This window comes from Athene noctua, chromosome 22 (assembly GCF_965140245.1).
Source record: "Athene noctua chromosome 22, bAthNoc1.hap1.1, whole genome shotgun sequence".
Lineage (NCBI taxonomy): Eukaryota > Metazoa > Chordata > Aves > Strigiformes > Strigidae > Athene > Athene noctua.
This window is the reverse complement of record NC_134058.1, coordinates 2,356,950-2,380,359: the sequence shown is the minus strand read 5'-3', so window position 1 is coordinate 2,380,359 and position 23,410 is coordinate 2,356,950. Positions and strand designations below refer to the sequence as shown.

General features: G+C 41.1%; 2 protein-coding genes across 4 annotated transcripts in view; one reads left to right on the top strand and one right to left on the bottom strand.

The window, feature by feature from the left end:
- The window catches only part of CFAP74 (cilia and flagella associated protein 74), an 89,847-nt gene that overhangs the window by 53,368 nt on the left and 13,069 nt on the right, over window positions 1-23,410 (bottom strand). The gene's annotated exons all lie outside the window — the stretch shown is intronic.
- Window positions 2,410-21,496, top strand: GABRD (gamma-aminobutyric acid type A receptor subunit delta). The gene is made up of 9 exons (XM_074925015.1): window positions 2,410-2,932; window positions 12,337-12,449; window positions 13,029-13,096; window positions 13,996-14,216; window positions 15,019-15,101; window positions 17,388-17,525; window positions 18,417-18,572; window positions 19,157-19,368; window positions 20,637-21,496. Exons 1-9 carry the CDS (start codon window positions 2,865-2,867, stop codon window positions 20,934-20,936), a joined length of 1,359 nt encoding a protein of 452 aa, XP_074781116.1. The 5' UTR covers window positions 2,410-2,864; the 3' UTR covers window positions 20,937-21,496.

The window sequence follows — 23,410 nt, the reverse complement described above, 5'->3', positions numbered from 1 at the left end:
TAAATATGTATGAAGCATCAACTAAAACCAAGGCTGAATGACCTAGCATTTGTCTGTCTTCTATATAATACAGAGGATATAATTAAGGCCCATATACATCAAATGTAATTTATTTATCTGAGAGAAGTTACACATTTATTTTAGGATTTTGTGGGAAGGGATCTTAGAACATCTCTTTTTCTGAAGTACAGACACAAAGTGGTAGCTAAATCAGTCCTGTGAAAATAACATGAGATTTTGTTAAACCCAGGCACTATTATGGTGGTGATGGAAAACTCCCCGTATACATTTCTTTCATTCATGATGACATTATTAATCCAAATCTATAGTATAAAACCTTGATCATCCAAGATGATTTCATCAATTGGATAAACATCCCGATGCAATGCCCAGTGAAATGAACGGGACAGTTCATTTTTCCCAGGGATAATCAGAACCCTGATAATATGCCTCGATTACCAGATTTATTTTTTTTTTTCCCAAAAAATACTAAAATCCTGAAGCTAAACATATTCCCATCACAATTGCATTGAAGATTTTGTGGGCAGTCACCTTACTGTGACACCTTCAGAGCTGCTGAAAAATGAGCATAGTGGTAGAACAAGTAAGAAAGAGAATTAGCTTAACGAATTGAGAGAAAATATGTAGGTGATACTCTTCCTCTTTTTTTTTTTTTTTTTTTTTTTTTCAATATCAGAACCACTGACAGCGAAGAACTTTTCCATGGGATCAAAGTGAAGAAGGACTGAAAGTGTAGTTGTTGTAGAAATACAATTCTTTTGGTCATGACACTTTTAGAGGATTGCCACTGTATTTTTACTTGTTTTAATGGTCAAACCTGTAGCAATGTCTATCCCTTTGGAGCATGTGTTGCCATGATGTACTTATACCAACACACAAATACACTCACTCACACGCTGACATGTGTAAGATACACACACACTCACTCTAAATGTACAAACTGCCTCAGCTGATTTTTGCTATTTTTACAGATGTATGCTGAAGATACAGAAAACTGTTCTTTTTTTTACTAGTAAATCAGATGACAGCTGTCTAGCCAGAGAAAAACAATTCCAAGGAATTCTCAGAGTAGGTACATAGCTCATTGGAACACCATCTTTAAGAGCAGGAAAAATACAAAAAAATGTCAACTGACACTATGCTGAAAGGTGTAAATCTGTTCTATTATAGAGGCAGAACCATTCTACTCCGTGTGTCACCCTGTGAACTCCATTTAAAATCTTTTGGTTTCCCTCCTCAAAAAAACCCCAGATTTCATGCAACCCAACCACTTGAGTTCAAATTGAGGTGTTTTCATCCTTCGTGTGCATTAGCCACAGGCATGACCATTGGAATGGGCAGAGGAAAGAAATGATCAGAAAGAAAATACCGCACACACCGCCCTTCATACTTCCACATTTATGGGGTTTGATCGTCTGTGTGCGTGTAGGGACGTTTGTGTGTGTGGTGTGTACATCAGAACATCTCTTCTTCTGGATCCCACGGGGATGTTATTCCTCTCACCCACCACCCCTGAGCTGCCATGGGAAATATTGGTATTGAATAATAATAGAAAATTAAGTATATGAAGAGGTAGATGGAACACTTTACCCCAGGCGCATCCTTTCATTTGCTTAAGGTATCTCTGCACATTCATTTTTGCTTTACGATCTAATTTCTTGAAAATGTCTCCTTCACAGTGTTTCCTTTGTGGGCTGGTTTTCAAATTGTCATTCTAGATTGAACAGCACCAAAAAAGCAGAGGAGGTGGAGGAGGAGAGAAGAAAAGAGCGAATATGGAGGAGAAAATCGACTTTGACCTGCAAGATGAAACGCAACTCCGTCCCGAGGAGCTCCCGGCCGGGCTGCCCTCCGGAGCCGCACGGTCAGCCCCCGAGCAGCCGTGGGATGGAGGATTGCAAATGCAGTTTCACAGCTCCCTGCTTGCTGAAGTAACCCGAAGCGTTTCACTTTAGAGAAGCCCCTTAGGAACCTGAGAGCGACGAGGCAGAAGTTTTGTCAAAGCCTGGCTCTGCCTCTTTCGGTTCTGTGCCGCCAGGCTGGGACGGCTTTTAGAAAGCGAAGAGGGGGGCACCTGACCCCCGCCAGAGTCCCCCTGCTCAGACTCCCTCTTCCCTCGGAAAGCTGCTGGCAGACGGGCTCTGCAGCTGCGGTGGCCGCGGAGCGGTGCCGCGGGATTTGCGCGGGGAAGGGGGGGCGGGAGGGGGGCGGTGGCACTCCGCGCATCCTGCCGCTCGCAAACCCAGCTCCCAGCCCAGCCAAGCCGAGCTTGCTCCAGCTCTATGGCTAAATCGCCTTCGCCCTTCGCTCGGGCTCCGTCTCCCTCCTCCTCCTCCTCCTCCTCCTCCTCCTCCCCGCTGTGATTATTTGCACAGGACATGTCTAGGACCTCCGGAGCACTTTTCGTTTGCTCCCCCCCGCGCTCGGTGGGATTCATCTGTCGCTCGGGAGGTTATTTTGAGCAGCCAGCCTTGCACCCGGGCACACCGGCCGGAGGAGGAGCCCGGCGGTTCTGAGCGCGGCAGAGGAGGGATGCCGGCACCGGGCAGCGGAGCCGAGCGGGGCTGAGCCGGCGGAGCCGAGGTGCCAGCCCGCCGGGGACGGGGTGGGGAGAGCTGCCCTGGTGCCTGCCCCCCAGCCCCGGGCTGCCTGCATGGCTCCCGGGCACGGCTCGGCTCGGGGGGGCTGCTGCTGCTGCTGCTGCTGCTGAGCAACAACCCCCTGCTTGAAACTCAGCCGCAACTTAGCACAGCAAGGATGGCAACACTACCGGAGCTCCGGAGCTGCCCCGAGAGCCAGGGAACCTGGGTTTTGTTTGCCGCTCTCTAATAAATGGGAGTAAAATGGAATTTCTTACCTGGGTTTTTCCTGCCTTGGTTCTACTGTGCACCCAACAGCACAGGTGTATCAGGTAAGAAAACGCCTTCTCGTTCTTTCTTAGGCCGGCCCCAGCAGCCGTTCTTGCGGCGGGGCCGGGCTGGCAAGTGCAGCTCTGCCTGGAGCTGCTACTCTTCCCCTGCCCGCGGCTCCCACGGGATGTTCCCCACGGCAGGGCTCCGACTGCTGGAGTGAGGGTTCGGTAGAAAAAGGGGTCTTGACTAAGAGTTTCCTCAGCGTGCTCCATCTTTTCTTTTCTTTTTTTTTTTTTTTTCTTTCTTTCTTTTTCTAGCAGAGGATGCACTTCTGCCAACCGAGCAGCAGTTTCTTGGGTCAGTCAAGGGGGGTGTTTTTAACAGGGTGCCTGTGGAAGCCTTTTCCCGAGGGCACGTACTCTAAATTGGGGACAATCACTCTCTGTAAGGGCACTGCACATCCCAGCGCAGCCTCACCCCCCTCACCACCTCTGTAGGGGGCCCGCCTGAACATGGAACTCTCCCAGAAAACCCACCACTGCCAGTGGGCACTAACTGAACATCCGTCCTTGGGGCCTCCACAGGCACAATTTAAACCCCCCGAATACAGACACTCCTTTCTAACGGGTTCATTAACTCTCCTGAACTTGAGATAAGAGGAAGAGACTGGCAGAGATCTTAGTGGAGATCTGGTGAAGAACACCAACCATTTCTAAAAATCATGAATTGTAAAGATGTATGTTTGCAATTCTCAGTCACATTTATTCTGAAGGTGTTAGCTAGGCAACCAGCTATGTTCTCTATATATTCTCTACAGATCTGGAGGCTGTATGTGGAGAAAGCTTGCCATGATTATGCAATGAAAATAGAAGGGGGAGTAAAAAAGAACTTGCTGCATGTAAAAACATGCCTACATCATCCAATGCAGAGATGGTGTGGTGTTAAAGGGGTCTTCCTACTTCTACTTTACAGACATTATTAATAGCCTCAGAGGAGTATAAGAAGCAAAGTGGTAATTGTAGTAAGACATAACATTGCTGTTATAGTTTTGGGAATTAATTAGTGAGATCTGATTTTTTTCACTGGGAAGGAAAAGCATCTTGCATTAGAGGAAGTGTTAAGTCAACTGCTCTTATTCAGGACTGACATAATGATTTATTCAATGACCTTGAATCTGTTATCCAGGGTCAGATCCTGACACCCTCGAGCTCTGAAGCAATCCAGTGTTACAGTAAAGGCAGAGAAAATACTGCTCATGGCCTAAGGGCATCAGGATCTTGCCCATAATTTTAATGATCCTGTTTCTCTATCTGCACTTCAGCTAGCATTAAGGATTTTGATTGAAAAGTGATGTTTGAGTATAAAAGAAGGGAAAAAAGAATTTTAAGGAAGAGTCAGCCTTCTCAGCCTCTGTCTTCAAGGTCTGTTTCTAGGCACAGCAACTGCCAGGATATGTGCAACCTATAATTTGTTGGATAGATTATTTTATATTTGGATTAATTACCTAGTTACTTGACTTTCTTCCTCCAGTTACACAATAGTGATGAGTTGTTTGTTACAAACATATATACTCGTGGCAGAGTAAGGCAAGGCAAATTACGGCTTGTGAAATTCCAGCTGTTCAGTTTGTAGTAGTTTTCCAAATATGCAAACGTGTAAGACATTCAGTGGTCAGAGAAAGCTGCTCTGGTTAGTACAACGGTTTTCTGAAGATGCAGGGTTTAGAGAGGCTATGGCAGAACATTGTTTATCTTGTGAAAAGTGAGTAACCTTGCTTCCATGTGTACTTTTGATGAGTTCAACAGAACTAAACCAGAATTTTATCTTTGCATCAGGAAAATTACTCAAACATAGATGACCTATGAAATAATTCCCCTTGAAAGGGCACAAGAAGCACATTAACTTCCTTATTCTTCTTCCTTGGAGTTCTGTAATATGATATTACATATAATTATTTTTGCTAAGTGATGCTTTTATGAAGAGCAGTATTTTATTAATACTGTGGGTTTATAATAATGGGCAAAACTGCCAACAGCTACAACTTATTGCTCTGATTTTGGTTTCTGAGTGTCATGTGATTGTGGTTATGATGACAGAGGCCATCCAACACCACCAGGTTCTCTGCTCATGGGCTGTATGGACTGTATATTGACAGGTGTAAGCAAAACCTATTCCAAAACCCAAGAACATTTCAGCGAGTTCTGAACTCAGTGGTATGACATAAGACTTCCCAAAGGCAAAACTACCTATTAAAGTAATGTTAGGGTTTGGCAGAGGAGGGAAGTGGGGAATACATGTAGCCTGCTTCCTCATGGCATTTTTGAATATCCTTTCAGGGTGCTTTAGGGAGCTGCATTTGGAGCAATCTCTCTGTCATGTGTGCTATTTGGCTGAAGTGAGTGAGGCAAATGCAACTTAAGTCAGCACATCCTACTTAGGCCAGTGCTGTTTTCAGGCAAACATTTTAAAAAAGTACTGTTTTATGGTCTGCTTGAGGCAGTGATTAGTGGCAAGAAATTTGGCATTTATATGATTGACAGCTCTTTGGGGCAAAGACTGTAACTTCCATTATTTTGTCAGAGTTGGATATGCTGTGGACGCCGCAATAATATGTGTGTCATAGTGAATGAAATAATGTGCTGAAATAGTGAAATATTTCTTCATTTGTGCGGGGAAAGTGTACTATTGAAACAAGTTTTGGGGTGTATGTCTGTACTTTGTCATTCTTTACTGAAAGAGGGTTTAATTCTCTAATTAAAAATAGGGGTATCTTTTATATTTAAGACTCCACTGTGTTAAATGACTTCTGTACATTTGCATAGAATTGTCCTTCTGTTGTGTGTCTCCCTTCTCCTTCTATCCATGGAACAGCAGCTTTAACATGTGAATACATGCAAAGAGTGGTTCATTTTTTGTAGCTTAAAACTCACACAGAGGAAATAAGGGCTTTTATGTTCAAAAGGTTGCCGTGAATTAAGCCTAATGCTTTTTCAATTACATTTTGAAACACAAAACATATTTACAGTGAGCTTCACTTGGAGTCAGGGATGGAAGATGGGAAGGCTACACATAGTGCTCTGGATAATCCTGGAGTTTGACAGAGGCCAGATTGTTCACTGACCTTGCAGGATATTCCTTGTCTTTTTCCCAAGAAAAAGTTTTCTTGGGTGTCAATGACATCTGGGACATTTACCCCAAAAGATTATCTCAGAGAAAATGAATTGTGCTCCATCCCAGTCCTCAGTATCAGTCAAACCAGTATTTCCATCTACCAGGTTAAAAGATTTGTGTAACAACAATGTCACAGTCCCCAAAAGAATCAGGTTAGCCAATTTAAAGAAGAGACAGGAGATGCAAAAAGTGATTTTCCACATCTTACTGCTATACATGTTTGTCAAAAGGTTAGTGCTCTCTCCCTACAAGTGTGACCTAAAATCAGTATCTCATTGGCCACCGACTTAAAGATGCTGCCGAGCTTTTGGCACTGCTCTGCAAAAATAATATTGCTAATGTTATCTCTTGCTCAGCTGCTGTAGTGCACTCATTCACACAGAAAATATAGATTGCCTCGTTCCTTGGTGTAATTTAAATACAGATTTTTTTCTAGTAATATTGATAAATTTCTAGCAACCGTTTTCAAGCAATGTTCTGGAAGATAGTGAAGACAGGCTAATACCTGACAAGCCCTTTAAAGATGTGCTGTCCACCGATGCTTCTCCTCCAGGTCACTCCACATTACAGAACACAACGGTCCTGCAGCAGCTGGGAGAAAGATGGCAGCTCGAAAGGAAAGGATTTTGGGATGTGTGGACTTTTTATCCTAGAACTGATAGTATTTGTCTCTGAAAGAGATGCATTTCTTTGGCATTTGAGACTGTTGCTTTCCCTAACCTCTGTCAAGGACAGTTTTGTTAGGCAAAGAAGAACTTCACAGTTTTGCCAGGTTTATCAATGGCAATTTCCTCTCCCCTTTGTCTGGTGTGCAAGAGAACTAGCTATTCTTTTAAACAGCAGTAATCTCTTTTCCACTGCTAACGAGCTCTGTTGAAGTTCTCACAATGTTTGAACTCCAGATATTGACAGATGCAAATATGTTCTCCAGAGTATCTGCTTGAAATGAGACAGAGTGTGGATGAAAACCCATCTTCAGCTTTAGATTTGGGAATGACTTCCAGAGTGATATTAATACACATGACTGTGCTGCCAGTCAGTCAGCTAGGCACCCACTCTGGCCTGGTGCAAAGGAAAGATAAGCTTTTTGACGCGCTGTTACACCCCTTGAATGTTACAAATCAATAGCTTGATTTTACAAAGTCCTTTTCTTACTAAAACAAGCTTTGCAGCAGCTTATGTTGGGAAGCCAAGCTGCTGAATCAACTAATAGTAGTTTCATTTCTTTTCATCTTTACTGCTTACACTATGAAAAGTTAATCCCTTCCAATGTGTCTTTCTATGCTGGTCTTCCTTTTTCAGGTACAATAAATGAATAATATTTTAGGCCATATATAATCACAACTGCTTATCAAGGATGAATGAAATTATCCCACCATCCTTCATGTAACTTTAAAGCACTGGATCTGATGTACAAAGGTCTAGAGGAATGCAGAAAGGAGTTACCACAAACTGCCTGTAAAGTGCCATGAAAGTATTATAATAATTTTTGACTGAGGACTGCTATACTATCTGCTAATAGTCACACTTTTGTCTTCATCAGAGAAAAAAAGAAACGAAAATATTATAGGTAGAATAATATTATCGAGTTTATTATTTCTCTTCTCCCTCAATATATAGGGTTAGGTTCCCTCAATATTTTTGAGGGACCCTAACCCTAACCTAATATTTTTGAGGGACAAAAAAGAGGGGAAGGGGAGATTTCTACTGTGCTGGAGGACCTGGGATGACCTTAGACCTAAAGAGCACATATCAACTGGCACAGGTAGAACTTGGACTCATTTCCACGATGCTGAATCACACACCCAGGCCTACAGCCCCTGCTACATTAGTTCTTATGGCTGTATTATTTCTCTTTCTCCATCAGCCTCCGTATCAGTCTGACAAAATGTAATTTGAAGAATACGGCTGTTTGAAGTGATCACTGGGTAGTTTAAAGGTACAATATAGGTGCACAGAATCGCAGAAGGGTTGAGGTTGGAAAGGACCTCTGGAGGTCATCTGGTCCACCCCCAGCTCAAGCAGGGCCACCCAGAGCCAGTTGCCCAGGACCACGTTCATGTGGCACTGAAATATCGCCAAGGAGGGAGACCACAACCTCCCTCAGCACCCTGTGCCAGGGCTCGGTCACCCTCGCAGGGAAAAAGCGTTTCCTGCTGTTCAAGCAGAACCTCCTGGGTTTCCGTTTGTGCCCGTTGCCTCTGGTCCTGTCGCTGGCCCCAGGCAAAGAGCCCGGCTCTGCCTTTACACCCTCCCTTCGTGTATTTACGTACATCGATAAGGTCCCCCCTGAGCCTTCTTTTCTCCAGGCTAAACAGTCCCAGTTCTCTCAACATTTCCTCATCTAAGAGATGCTCATCTCTTAATCATCTGCATGAAAAAAGCCTAATATTAGCAAAAGCTTTTGGTAACTCAGTGATAACTGTTTGTAAACGAAACTGTAGGTTATTCTGATTCACACTCTCATGTGAGCACCATGCTAGTTAGTGTGTGAGAGTGGCAGTAACTGAGTAAGAACAAATTTGTTGCCCATTTCAAAGAAATTTAAAAAGAACCAGTAGTATAAACATCAACAAAGTAAATCTAGCAATCAAATTATTTCAGCTGTAATACTTTAATAATCCCCACTGGTATTAAGTGCATATAGCTCTGCTAACTTCAACACATTTGTTATGCTGATGATCTGACCCTAAGGCTTTATTAATAATAGAAACAAGATTCTTTTTAATTGTGTCATGGATATTTAAATAAAACTCCCTCTAGATTGTAATCTGCTTAAAACACATGGCAAGCTACAGCCCACAGTTTTTAACCCAGCTCTCGTCATTTTAACTTCCTTTTAGCTCTGTGTCTCTCCTTAATGCCATTAAATAGGATAGTGACACCGGATAACTGCAGCATACTGTAAATACTTTTTCAAAAAAGACGAGGCTCCCGGCAGTTCTTATAGCGGCATTACTTCTTTTATAGCAAGTGACTGATTGGAAGTCAGTTATCTGGGGACGAGCTCTGGATGCACGCAAGTAGCAATACCGATTGGGAAAGGGGGGCAGAAGAATTTGTTTTTATGATTTTTCTCAGGTATAGTACTCATAAATATACATGGTATTCTAATTTTTACAACGACTTGTACCTAGCACTTTCCTGCTATTATCTATGTAAGAAGCATACGCTAGATCCTCCCATCCTCCCAGGCGGGGCACGCAAGCTCGGTCACTACGCTGTAGTCACCTTTTGACTTGTGTAGTGTTTTCAGAACACCCTACAGGACTTGACTGCAGTTTTAGCAACAGGAGTCAAAAAGCACCATGTTTTACTGAAAAAGCCAAGAGATTTTAGGCAGATATATTAATTCAAGCGTATTCTAGTTATTTACTCTAATTATGAAAAGACTTAAAGTAACATTCTTTACCTATAAAAGGAGCTCAGATATTTTACGGATTAGGAATATCATTATGTGTTTATGGTTGAGACTTACAAGTTACCAGTAAGTCCATTTTGAAACAAAATACTTTTAACATAGTCTCATACTCTTTAATCTGCCAAGGCCTTAATTAAAAATATATTTCTGTATTAACTGACAGCCTTAGTATTTCCAAAAATAGGGTAGTGAATGTGAATGAAAATAAATGAAAGAATTTCTGTACTGCAGTGCCTGATGGTAGTGCAGAAGAAAGCCAGACCTTTAGCATCTTGCCAGTTATGAAACTATTGTTTCATTTAAGTAAATACTGACAGTCGGATGATTGAAAGACCAGCACATAGAAAACAGCAGTTTGATAGAAATAAGTGTTTATATAGTTGATGAGACCCAATAAAGAAGGAAAAAAAAAAAATTCTGTCAACATCTGTTATAAATCTTCAAAGCCCTTGTCTAAATCTGTTATGTTATTCCAATTGATGTAGCTGAAAATACTGCTCTGCACTTTCCAAGATCCTTACTCAGGAGAGGTATAGGAACCTGAGAAATATTTGAGATGAACATGCAACAGTGTGCTCATAGCAAGGAAACATTATAAATGCAATTTAATATACAGGCCCAAATGTAACATTTTGCCCTGAACTATGAAGTTTCACTTTGGAGCAGCATCCCTGTGCTTTAAGGTCACTTAAGCTTTGACAGCTCCATTAATGCAAGTTTTCAGTGTCTCTGCAGCTCAGAACATACATTTATACACTGTAATCCCACAACTCCTTCCTTCTATAATTGACTCCATACATGTGGGGCAGGAATTTTATAACCAGGGCAATCAAAGATTTTTCCTTCAGTCCCCTGTGAGAAGAACAGTTGGTTATTGTAGGATACTCTGCTACTGTGCTAGCAGTAACTGCATGTGCTGAGCTGAATGCCTAGTCTGGCATATTTTGGAGAGAAAAAAACATGTGCTTTATGTGGGTCAATGTCGCATGAACACTCCAAGAAAGTTATGTAAGTACCAAGGCAGAATATGTCTATGGTATATTATTCTGCAGCCTTTCATCAACGTTTAATGAGTTTCTCTTCTGTTGCTAGTGATGTATATCTCTCAAACGCCGTATTTATTGCTGGACTTGGTGGAAGATGCCAAAACAGTGCTCAGACAGTTTTGATGTAGTACTTGCATTCAGATACTGGCCCTCTCAAACCACCAGCAATTTTTCTCTTTGCAAATAGTTGTGGTAGACGTCGTCACAGTCCTTCATTTCTCTATTCCTGTCATGTCAATCACAGTGCTGGCAAGAGGAATTGTGTGAGCAGGCAGAAATCTTCCTGAAATGAAGTCTGTCAGCTCAGTTTAAACAGTTATGAAGACAATATAAGCTTGCCTTTGTTTATAAGAGATTATGGAATATCCACATAACTGCTTGTAGCGGGAAGGTTGAGGCGCTGGCATCTCTCACGTGGTGGAAAATGGCCACAAGAAACTGTGCTGATGTCCCCAAGGAGCATTGCTAGATCCGAAAGAAGCCTAGCATCTGAGAAATGGAGCCTTATTTCTGGGAGGGGGACTGTGGCGTGCTGCACAAATCTGACAGCAACACATCACCTCCCAAACAAAACCTACTGCCTGTTTGGGGGCTCATCAGGTCTCAGGAGCGACTACAAAGGGACGCGTGCGTTCTGGCATCCCCCACGCCTGACCTGAGGACAGATGGCCAAACACCCACACTGCCTGACGCTGGCAAGCACAGAACAGCACAAGCAGGTGAGCTGGGGCCCTCCCAGCGTGATGGAACCACCCCGTGATGCCCAAAGCTCTGGGGCACCTGCAGGAAGGTGGAGTGGGACCGAGACATTGCAGTGCTATGGATACCTCACTTGCCACTCAAGAGCATGGACCAGAATGGCCCCAGATCCAGGCCCGTAGCCAGGACTCTTGCCCCTGCATTTCTAGGATCACGGAGAACACCTCAGGTTCCAGGACAATGCCCTCACCACTACAGGCAGCTCTTCACCCTGCAGAGCCAGGGGCCCCTCTCCAGGTTTGTGGAGGCTCCTGAGTCGCCTGGACCGTAGGCAGGCACCAATTTTGGCTCAGAAAGAGGGAGAACCACCAGGGCTTGGGCAGCATGCACAGCACCTCCCGAGTTCAGCACCACAGCTGAGGTTTGGGTCCGGCCCACGGGCAGCTCCGTGCTGGGTCGGGGCCATGGGGATGTCCCCTTTGGTGGTTCTGTGCTTTCAGCTGTTCACTTTCTTTAAGCGAGATCTCCTTTTTGACCATCTCTTTGCAGTTTTCAGGTGCTTGCACACCTTCTATTACCATCGCTTTTCATTATTTCTGAGGCCCAATGGTACTTTTCACAGCATCAGAGATGTTAAATCCAAATTCCAGCTGTGTAATTTGTACTGCTTTCCCATCACATTTGACAATACACCAGCCTTCTTGATCTCAGCTGTTCCATAGTGGTACGAGGAGCTCTCACAGCTGCTGTGTCCTGCTACCCAGATAGCTGCATTTCAGCATCCACAGATGCATTTTACGCAGTGTACAAAGTATCTTGGTTTCCCTCATGTTTTCTTTACATTTCTAAATATATTTTTTCCCTACTGATTTTCTGAAAAGGAAAAACCTTAAAAAAGTATGTGCTTGTAATTCAGAAAGAGGCCATAGTCTTGCCTGAAATATGTTTTGGTTTAAACAGAAATATCTGAAATGGTTTTCCCATCTATATACACAGTATTTTTCCACTAAATTACCAATATAGCTGATTATACTGTAGGTGTAGAAGTCAGTGTCTTCCATTTTCTGTTATTCTTCTGTTTGTAAACATGGCCAAGTTTTAAAGGATACTTATTCTTTTTACCTAGAGCTATGAACGACATCGGAGATTACATAGGTTCCAACATCGAAATATCCTGGTTACCCAACCTGGATGATTTAATGAAAGGGTATGCACGTAATTTCAGGCCTGGGATTGGAGGTGAGATTTTGAGAATAATGCTGCTTTTGTTTCTTACAATCCTACCCTCTGGTGTTTATGTGAACTTCACCCTCTACATGATTAAAAGATTATCTGTTACTTGGACACTGGAAATAAAAAACATCAACAATTTGCCTGATTTTGGAAAAAGATAGACTGTACAACAGAACTAGCAATGCAGTCTTGTTGCTGATACAGTTCTTAAATCACTGGTATCTAAGTTGAAGGAATTTTGGATTACATTAAATGGTGATAGTTTCTGCATTTGCTTGAAGCCATACTGTCTTAAACTAGATCATGTGGTTTCCAGAAAGGATTCCATAATTTTCAGTAGTTGTGATTATATCTCATGTCCTTTATCACTGAAGTGAGGTGTTCTGTTGGAAATTGAGGGTGCAATCTGTAAAAGATTTAAATCTCTTGCTTTAAGGTAGATTTTACTTGGAAAGTGCATTTTTATCTTGGAAAAAACACTTTTATGAATTCACTCTGTATGAAAGAATTAACAGTCTTGGGTCATCTATGTTTTTATAGGTACTATGATGATGTAAATCACCCCATTCAACCATTTTTTCTCAGGTCCTCCTGTTAATGTTGCTCTTGCAATTGAAGTAGCCAGCATCGACCACATCTCAGAAGTGAACATGGTATGTTATCAGTTAAACCTACCAAGTTGTGAATGTGTGTACTGCAATGACAGGGAGTGTAGAAAACAAACTAAATAGAGACAGTTGATCCCCCAACGGGTTTGGAGTGGAGAAATTACAGCAAGGAGATGCTGCAAAGAACAAACATTTTATTTTAAGACACAGGCAGAGTCTCTTCTGGCAGACACTGGCAGTTACAAGAATCTAGCCACGTATAAGTCACTGAGATTTCTTACTACAGGGAGCAAGGTTGGATCTGTGCAACACTTACTAATAGAAAGCCTAATTTTAAGCATTAATGCCAACTTCTGTTCAAATTCCTTTTCACCACAGATACTCCAAAAAGAAGCTAAGGGAACGATTGCTTGTGAGATGCTCCTCTTTTTTGTGTAAAGACCTTCCAATAAAGCAGTGGAGTAGAACAACTTACAAGTCACATAAACAAGCATAGGCATGGATTAACTGCATTTCTGAAACACAATAGATTGAATTTTAAAACTGGAACTTTTACTTGCCCTCCATCCTTTCCCTTTATTACAGATGCATAACTTCACCTGATTTTTTAGTTTTCTTTTATAAAACCCTCAAAACTAGGAGCTGTACTTGTGGAGATACATAAACTGATTGTCTTCATTAAGACATATGCAGCCCTTGCAGCATGTTATATATAAAACACTGACATCAAATCACTTTTTGATATCTCGGGTTTATCCATGGTAGAAGCATATGGCAGAAATTAAAATGCTTGTGGAGCTCTATGGTTGACTGAGTAAAAAATACTTATTGCACTGGAAGCAGTTAATACAGTTCTAGGCTAATACAATGATTTTTGACCAAGTCCCAAGACATCAGTGTGTTTGTTTAGCATCACTTTTTTATTGGGATTTCTCTTGTCATAGGAATATACCATGACGGTATTTTTGCACCAGAGCTGGCGAGATGACCGTCTATCTTACAACCACACCAATGAAACTCTGGGCTTAGACAGCCGCTTTGTGGACAAGCTCTGGCTGCCAGATACTTTCATAGTAAATGCCAAGTCTGCCTGGTTCCATGATGTGACTGTGGAAAACAAACTTATCAGGCTCCAGCCAGATGGAGTCATTTTATACAGCATCAGGTGAGTGAGAAGAGTGCAAGGGTCCTCTGTCATTTATCAAATTTTTGAACAGACTATAAAGCAATCATTCAGTTTGCCTAGGATGATTTCCTAAAATAATTATTAATTTAAAATGGAAGAAAGTACTGGTGACTGCTATCAGAAATCCCTTTGCTTTACAAGGATTACACTGCCCAGAAGGTATGTTTGGCAACACATTTTCCACTGCATAATCACTGAGCACTTCCAGAATGTCCTTAGTGGGCGATAACCACCTCATAACTATTTGTTCACCAGGCAAGGAGATGCTGAATACAAAGCAGAGATTCTGTTCCCCATTCTCACTGTTTTCTAAGGGAACTATAAGCCTGATTTAGGCTCAGCTTCCCCATCTTTTAAACAGACAAAGTAATATTTCCTCACTTTGGAAGAGTGTTCTTGCTAGAACTCAGTATTTAAAGTTAATTGTGTAATAATCTGAAGAATAAAGAGTGTGCACCTTGAAACTGTAAGTCCAAAGTCACCCTTAAGATATTGATAGTGATCTTGTTGATAGTGGATGGGAGCAGATTTGACTCAGAAAATTCATTTTTATCATCAGAAGTAGCTGAAGCATCCTCTAACATTAGAGAAGCCATCTGACCTTTCTTCAGTTTGCCCCCGCCTTTGGCCTTCCCACAGACTTAGTAATAGCCATAAGGATTTAGAAAATAATTCCCTGTATTAGTATTAAGGTTTCAAACTTTTCCATATAGTCTTTTGATTTCTGAGGACAAGGCTCTATCTGAATGCAACTAACTGGTGTTCACATTGCTTGGAACAGGATTACCTCAACAGTGGCCTGTGACATGGACCTTTCCAAGTATCCAATGGATGAGCAAGAATGCATGTTGGATTTGGAGAGCTGTAAGGGCTGAGTACAGTGTTTTCTATAATCTGGATTGGTTTAAAGCCTGTGTATATGGTACTTAGCTGGCTGGAGTTTGCTGGAATGATTCTGCTTTAGTCAATGAAATGTAAGGGGTGCCTTAGGATTTAGAAATAAAGGATGCAAACATGAATCCCTTCATTTTCTGTGCCGGGCACTAGACTATGGACTTTTCAATGGCAGTACAGCTCCTATCCAATTCAAAACTATAGGATTTAATTTAGTGAAGATGAACAACCTATAGTCCTGCTGACAAATGTCTGGATCCTTGTGCCTGATGTAAAACCTAGTGCAACTGTGACAGTCACTACCATTACTGAGGTTTGCATCAAATTCAGTGAGAATAACTAGAGAAACCCACGGGCAAAATTTGATGTGCTATTTTTTTCTTTATGAGAAAACAGGAAAAAGAAAGAATTCCCTGCTTTTAATGAATGCCATTGTAACTAACCCCTACAGAGCTGTTTAGCTTGCTTGCCTAGGCACTCCAGTATCTGTTACACAGAAATCAATCAGAATACCGCAGGGATTGGCTTAAATTCATTTGTACTCACAAAGGCGGGTGAAAAATGAATTTCTATTTCATCCAACTTGTATTTTATCTATGATCAGCGTGTAATTCCCATGAACATTAATACTTTTAAATGAAATTTCACCACTGACAAGCAGGGGCCACCCAATCAATGATAATGCACCTGGCCTTTTGTGGGTTTTATATTTGAGGAGTCTACAGGTCCTGAGGGCTCCAGAGATTTGTGAATAGCAGTTTCCGAGCAGATCCATTGGCCTATTGATGCAAGTTTCCCTTTTTCTTTTTTAGCACTGACTTTGTTTTCTAGGCAATTAACCACAATACCATTTTATCCTGTCAAAAATAGCAATCTACAGTTTTACTTATGTAATCACCAAATGCAGAGGCAGCAGACAGTGAACCAGCAATCAGTTCTCTTTCCCAGCAAGTCCTGCAGGGAGTTTTGGTGGTGGTTGAATTTTTTAATTGAATTTGAGGGGTTTGATTTCAGTGAAACAAACAGGTAGAAATAAAGCCTCTTTAAACAAATGAGTGGTTTAGTAGCAAATTGTCCATTAACAGCAAAACTAGCAAAGATTGATTTCCTATGGATTTGCATATTACATAAATCCCCTTGTACATATCTCCCCCCTTCTCTCGTGTCCCTGGTGCCCTGCACCTCTCCCTAGCAGTTACCTTCCTCCTGCCCCCCATGCCAAAGCGCAGGCATCAGCAGGCTGATATACACGGTGATTGACACGCTAGCTGGTGACAATCAGAATGGACACAGGTCTGAGTTATACTGCTGGATCTCTAACTGGATGCACAGAGTTGATTTTCTGTTCTCTACACACGCATTTCTTACAAAACTTTCAAGAATCTAGAATTTCAAGAATCAAGAATTTGAAATCTTTACCTTTTTGTCATTTTGGTTTCAAAATGTTAAGTTCAAGAGCTGTTAGGAGAACTGACAGAAAAACAATGCGTAGGCAGCCTGCATAGACACTATTTTCTTATTAAACTACTTCAAGCCTGGGGAAGGCCCTAACAGTTGTTTCCAAGAGTGGGGATTCATACAAACAATTCAGCCTTATACTTTACTTTCATGCAGTGTCCCTTTGTAAAAGTACTCTAGGGATTGCCCGGGGAGGTATAGAGCCAACTGAACACATCATTTTTGAGGACACTGGGGAAATTCCTGACAAAGGAAATCTGTTTCCCTGGCAGGTACAGAATACCTATCTCATAAAATCAATGTCTGAATTTGGGGACAGACTTGCAGTACCCAATTACACTCTGATCTATCTAGGCGTAGATAGATTAGGTTTGGTAGCTATTTTCTTTTACAATCAGGAATTTCTGTGACTCTGAGATCCAAGCACAGTTCAGGGTAAGTAGGCTAATTTGAGCGCTACAGTAACAGTTACTCTACTTTAAGTGAGTATGCAAATGAGTTTTTTGAGAGATAATTTGAATATTTCTCATGACACCGAAGTGCGTTGTGCCATAGCACATATTGCTAGTCAGTGTGAATCAACTTGGATTATTCTCCCTGTAGGAAAGCTACCCCAGTGTGACACTGGCAGCATGGATGTTGCCAGGACAGTGAATTATCCAGACTGAATCACAGCATGTTTGCGATGGGACCGATGAAAATCAGCATAGCAGAGGAATTAGAGGACTTTCACTATGAGTCCTCTAAGTTCTAAATTTCTTCCTCAAACTTTGTGTTTATTCAGCTTTCTTTTGGCAGATGGCTACTCTTCAGAGGACATCGTCTACCATTGGTCAGAAAACCAGGAGGAGATCCATGGGCTGGATAAGCTGCAGCTTGCTCAGTTCACAATTACCAATTACCAGTTCACAACAGAAATGATGAATTTCAAATCTGGTAACAGGATCTGTTTTCAATTCAGGGACAGTATCTGACTTCCCTGCATACGGAAACCACCTTATATCTATAATAGAAAATCCTTCTTCTTAAGAACTAATTTAAGACCTGTCAGGTTTCTGATAAGAGGTTTCTTTAGCCTACACTTGTAGAAAATGCCAACCTGTGCTGAGCCTTCAGGGAGCCACTGTAGCATACCATGTCCTTTAGCTCGGTATGTTTGACAACACCTGATAAAAACCACTTGAGGTATAGCTCACACTTTCTTGACCTAATTTACAACTTCAGATAAAGGAAAATTTCCATTAGCCCTGATGTTATGAGACTTATGACGTACAGTCAGATCATTCTAATTCTACCCAGTAGAAGTCAGTGGTGTGTGTGCGTATCACTGGGTTTATTGCAATGTTTGTAAAAGATTGGAGTAATTTCTTTCCTGCTGATTTTTCATCCTCTTTCATGTATTCAGATTCTCATTTATGCTGCACATCTCCTCTAAGCTCTTTTTTGAGTTTGAAATTAACTTGGCCTTTTAAAAAATCTAAATTTAGTATCTGGAGGACTTTCTACAGCAGATGATAAGACAGTACACATTTTGAAGCAATACTGTTATTCGAGAAGACTCATGATTTTATTTTCAGATCTGGCATTGATATGACCTGAGACAAATCACTTGACCTATTCTTAGCTAACAGTGCTGATGAGAACTGCAGTACCTTGTGCAGGGTTTGTGAAGACTAACTGAACAACATTCAAAAAAGCTTTTTGTGATCCTTTCTGAAAGATGTTTAAGAATGTAGATCTGTGTCATTATAGAAAATGATATTTTGTATATCGGTTTAATTGTAATTCACTCAGGCAGAATCTTTCTTTGCCTGCTCTTTTTTCCAGCAGGTCAGTTTCCCAGGCTCAGTCTCCACTTCCACCTGCGGCGAAATCGAGGAGTTTACATCATTCAGTCTTACGTTCCTTCTATCTTACTAGTGGCCATGTCTTGGGTATCCTTCTGGATCAGTCAGTCAGCCGTGCCTGCCAGAGTGTCATTAGGTAAAACGGATCGTTTGGGGAACTAACGGGGAAGGGTATGCTGGAGTTGTAATTATGCTCTCTAATAATCCTCCTTTTCCATGAAGGTGCATTTATGAATACTATGTTTACATCTGCAGAAGAGACAGTCCTTTAAAAGATTTCCCTCACGTTTTAATTTGCCATGCTATCAGAGCAGCTGCCTTAGTACAGAACAGAAAATAACAGTCTAAAGATGGCTAAAAGCAATAGTGAATGTGAGGCAGATGTATGACAGAATTGATCTGAAGGAACTGGGACAGTAACCAAAAAACGTTCCTAGAGCTTGTGGATCTGTTTGCCTGAGTAAGGGCTGCAAGTCCAGACACAAAAGTTTTTGAGGGTTAAGTCTTCTGGTTTTGTCCTGATCTAGAACAAAAGGGAGAAGAATGTGTTCAACGCTGCCTTAGTCATACAAATGCACCGTCTTCCACAAGCTCCCCTCTTTGGAAAATTAGAAGCCACACTATTAAGGGGCTGTAAAAATATTCCTCAGCTTCAGTAAATACAGTTATTATAGTGTAGGCTTTGAAACCTAAAGTAAATTTTCTCACACTACACTGCAGGTATCACTACTGTTCTTACTATGACCACGCTGATGGTCAGTGCCCGATCTTCGCTTCCGCGAGCATCTGCCATCAAGGCACTTGACGTTTACTTCTGGATTTGCTACGTGTTTGTCTTCGCTGCACTGGTAGAGTATGCATTTGCACATTTCAATGCTGACTACATGAAAAAGCAAAAGAACAAGATAAAAGCGAGAAGGCAGAGTGGAGAGGTCAGTAAGTGTAATACAGTGAATAACTTTGCAAAAGCCATCACCCTGCATTATGACCTCCTTTTACTATGGAAGCAAATTCTTCTACCCCTTTTGGAAAAAAAAAAAGAAATCAAAAAATTTCCTGGTTAATTCTTTTGACATGTTAATATGACAAGCAAACAAATGCAACTGCTAATTTCCCCTCGCAGCATGGTTAACAGTAAAGACAACATATTCTTACATGGTTTGTTGCTGTATTTAAGATGGGAAATGGAGAATAACGGAGAAGGAATAAGAAGAGAGGAAAAGCATGTCTTGAGCTGGATTTGTACACTTTAAACTTTGAGAATATATTTAGACCCTTTGATATTTGTCCAGGCCTCAGTGTAAGTTACAGTAACCTTGAGTTGCTCCCGTAGGGTCCGTATTACATGAGAGGGGGAAGAAAGGCCTTTCCTCAGAAGCTGTTCTTTAGCAGCTGCTTCTGCTAAGACTCTCTTAGCTCTGCTACAGCATAATAAAATGTTGTCAGCAAATCAAAAACTAGGCCCGTAGTCTTGAATGTTTTGCCCTGGAGATTACCTTTTTTTTTTTTACACCTAAACTGCCTAAGATAAATACAGGGATAATTAGCAGGGATATGAGTTATGTAGATAGGAAGCCCATTGAAACTGAGCAAAGGAGTCCGGGGATGAAATTTCTTCCAGGAACTCCAGATGGCTTTCCTTCTTTCCTCATGTATGTACATGCATGTCAGTGATGAAGCAGAGTGTATTGATTAAGGAACTTTTTTCTTGACAATTCACAATTTTTAGTCCAGGCCTACATATTTTTGAACTTTCTGGCACCTTGGGTATTATTTATGATTGCTATTACTTCATTTTATTATGCTGTAGCAGTTACAACTGATCCATATTAATTTTCTGTCCGACCTCCATGTTCTCTCAAGTTCTCAAGACAAGAGTCTGAGAACTGCTTATTGGCTTTGGCCACACAATGAGATAACTGTCTCCCTAAAGTCAGTCAATTATTTTCAGTCAGGGAGCCTAAGCATGCTGTCCCAGTTGTGCCTTGGTAATTTGGAGCATGTAAAACTATAACCAGAATTTAGACGTGGTGGCAGAGTCTTTCAGCAGTCCTTCTGCCAAAGCAAGTGATAAATACCATTCAGCCCTTACGGATCTCACAGGTATTTCACCCTGTCGGTATCACGGCTAGTTTGGATGAAGTACACTACACCTCTGCCCTATAAATTGCTATTATAGGTTCTCCTCTTTCCTTTGCAGATAAACGTGAAGAATGCCATTGTTCTGTTTTCCCTTTCCATAGCTGGTGTGAACCAGGAACTGGCCATTTCCAATAGGCAGCACCGAATTCCCAGAAGCCTGCCTGGATCGTATGGCACAATAGAAATAGAAACTGGAGAGACAAAACGGCAGCACATAATGAAACTGGATAAAAAGAGTGGTCTGAAGTCCCTCTTTAAGCCCATTGATGCTGATACCATTGATATATATGCCAGAGCCGTGTTCCCAGCAGCCTTTGCAGCAGTCAATGTTATATACTGGGTTGCATACACAATGTAAAAAAAAAAAAAAAAAAAAAAATCATGCGAAGAGCTACAAATTGAACAATACCTACGGACTAAAAAGGCCTTGCTGAAACTGTATTGATCCGTCTCTTTTCAAAATATTTTCCAATGAGCTTGAGACACTTCTAAAGTCAAGGAGGTTCTGCTATGAATTCCTACTAAAAGCAGCAATTTATTACCGATCTGATTTGATACAGTAATAACTGTACTCTGCCAAACAATCCCAGCTCCTTATTTCCTGTATTCCCATGAGACAATTTTTCATATGTACATATTTGCAGCAGAAGTAAATCTTAAATTACCATGGTTTTCCTCCACTTTAAGGGTTGATCGGTAATGAAGATTTGGCTTTTCACACTCAGATCATTTCCTTTTTTGTAATGGAAGAGCTAATTCCTCATTTCCACACATAAGTGATTTTCTGCATCTGGCCTTCTGTGGGCTGCTCCAGGTTTAACAGTAGTGGTAAAGTTGGAGTTTTTAATCATAAAAATCCCATGAGCTAAGTTAATGGGAATAGAGGGGAGTGGAGGCCTTTTCTTAAATTATTATTTGTCTTGGATAAAGTATTGAAAATATTTCAATGCTCTTAGTCACAGCATGAAATAAAATATACTACATAAAATTCTACTGGATTGTTAATAATGATTGTCTTCCATTTCAGATCTAAGCTATTGAAATTTTAAAGACTTAAACACTGTAATGTTTATTAGTTTATTAGACCCCAAAATAGATAAAAGTGATTTAGAAACACAGGGAAAGCTCAGGCTTCCTGTGTTAGATTGGGAAAAATTGTAAAGGGGCTTGACAGTGAAGGAACTCGGACTCCATTTTCAGGAAGGACTTTAGAATTCATTCTGTTAATTTCCAGTGAAAGTCTACCATGTGTGCCTCTGAAAATATCCTTTTTGCATCTGTCCCTAAATAGCTGAGTGAAGTAAAAAAAAGTCATAACTGGCTTTGAGTTACTCAGTTGCTTTGGATATTTTTGCCATTTTTATTCAGAGGCTGACCTAATACATTAGGCCTCTTCACTTCCATTATCTGACAATGAAATCTGTGAGTACTCATACACAGTCCTTAATTCAGGACTAGATCCTCTCGCCCAACTCATGCAAAATAACACTTTGTTCTGTAAATAATTCCAGGAACTCATGAACACAGTATTCACCACAAGTTTCACAATTAATCTCTAAAAAACCTCCACATTAAATATATTGGGATATGGATCAAAACAACTGAAATAGTGTAGGAAAGCAAAGTAAGACACTTCAAAAGGGAAATTTTTTTTTTTTTTTTTTTGGTGGATTTAGTTGCCTTGAAAGTGAGAGGTTGTTTTAAATATAGAGACTGACACAAAAGAAAATATGAAATGAGAGAGGGAGGGAAAGATGGAAGCAAAGCAAGTGGTTGAAAGCTGCAATGCACTGGGGAGGTGTAAGATTAAACAAGCTAAAAGATGTCGATAAGAGGAAGAGCTGTGCTGGGCTTTGAAGATGGGGATCTTGAACGTAGTGGCTGATGGATTAATAGTTGCAATTGCAATAAGGATGAAACAAGCATTTGATCCCATGGAGAGTGTGCACATTCCTCCTGCCTTATCTGTGACATATAGTTTGATTTGACCAGCACTGAAAGACTGAGCATTTTAACACAGATTTATAACTTACAATAAGATTTGTTCAATATCACTGAAGTAAGAGAATGTTTTGAAGAAAAAAATAATGATCCCAAACTGAGCTATAATAGAAAATATGCTCCCATCGTAAGTCAGGCTTCAATCTTTAGTTTCTGTTATAACGGAAAAACTGCAACAGTGTGCTGGAAAGCACAAGCTGCCACCAAGCTGTGATTGTTCCACAGTCTCACCAGTCCAGCCCTGGCCTGAGACACCTGGATTCTGCTCCAAGATCTTGCCACTGACTTGTTGGGGAATCGTAGATAAGTTCTCTCACTGCATCAGCTGCACAATTGGTACAATGACACTGATTTAACTCCTGTATCTTTTGAGTTTTACAGAAGAAACACCCTTCAGGAGAGACAGAAACTCTTATCATCCAACTAGGTAAGTGCATCCAGCTAGGACTATGTACCATAGTTTCTGAGACGCTCACATACTGAATTTCAAGCAAAGTATCACTCAACTTTCTCCTTATCTAGAAAACTAATGAAATTCTGCATCTCCTTCAATATATGAAGGTAATCGGGGGTCTCTTTTTCCTCCTGCTTCTCTTTCTATTTTATTTTTCTTGGTATTTGTTCCTGATGTCAATGAAATGCTACATTACAGAAATACACCTTTTTTTTTTCCTAAGTGCATTTTTGGTCATAATTAGTTTCTTCCCAAGGAAGTTCAACCCCTCCTGCTCTCTTCTGAATAATTCTTACTATTTTATGTAATGTTTAAGTGCAGAGTGGAATGAAAACAGCAGAAACATGACTTTACAATGCCTTTTCTTTACTAAGTTG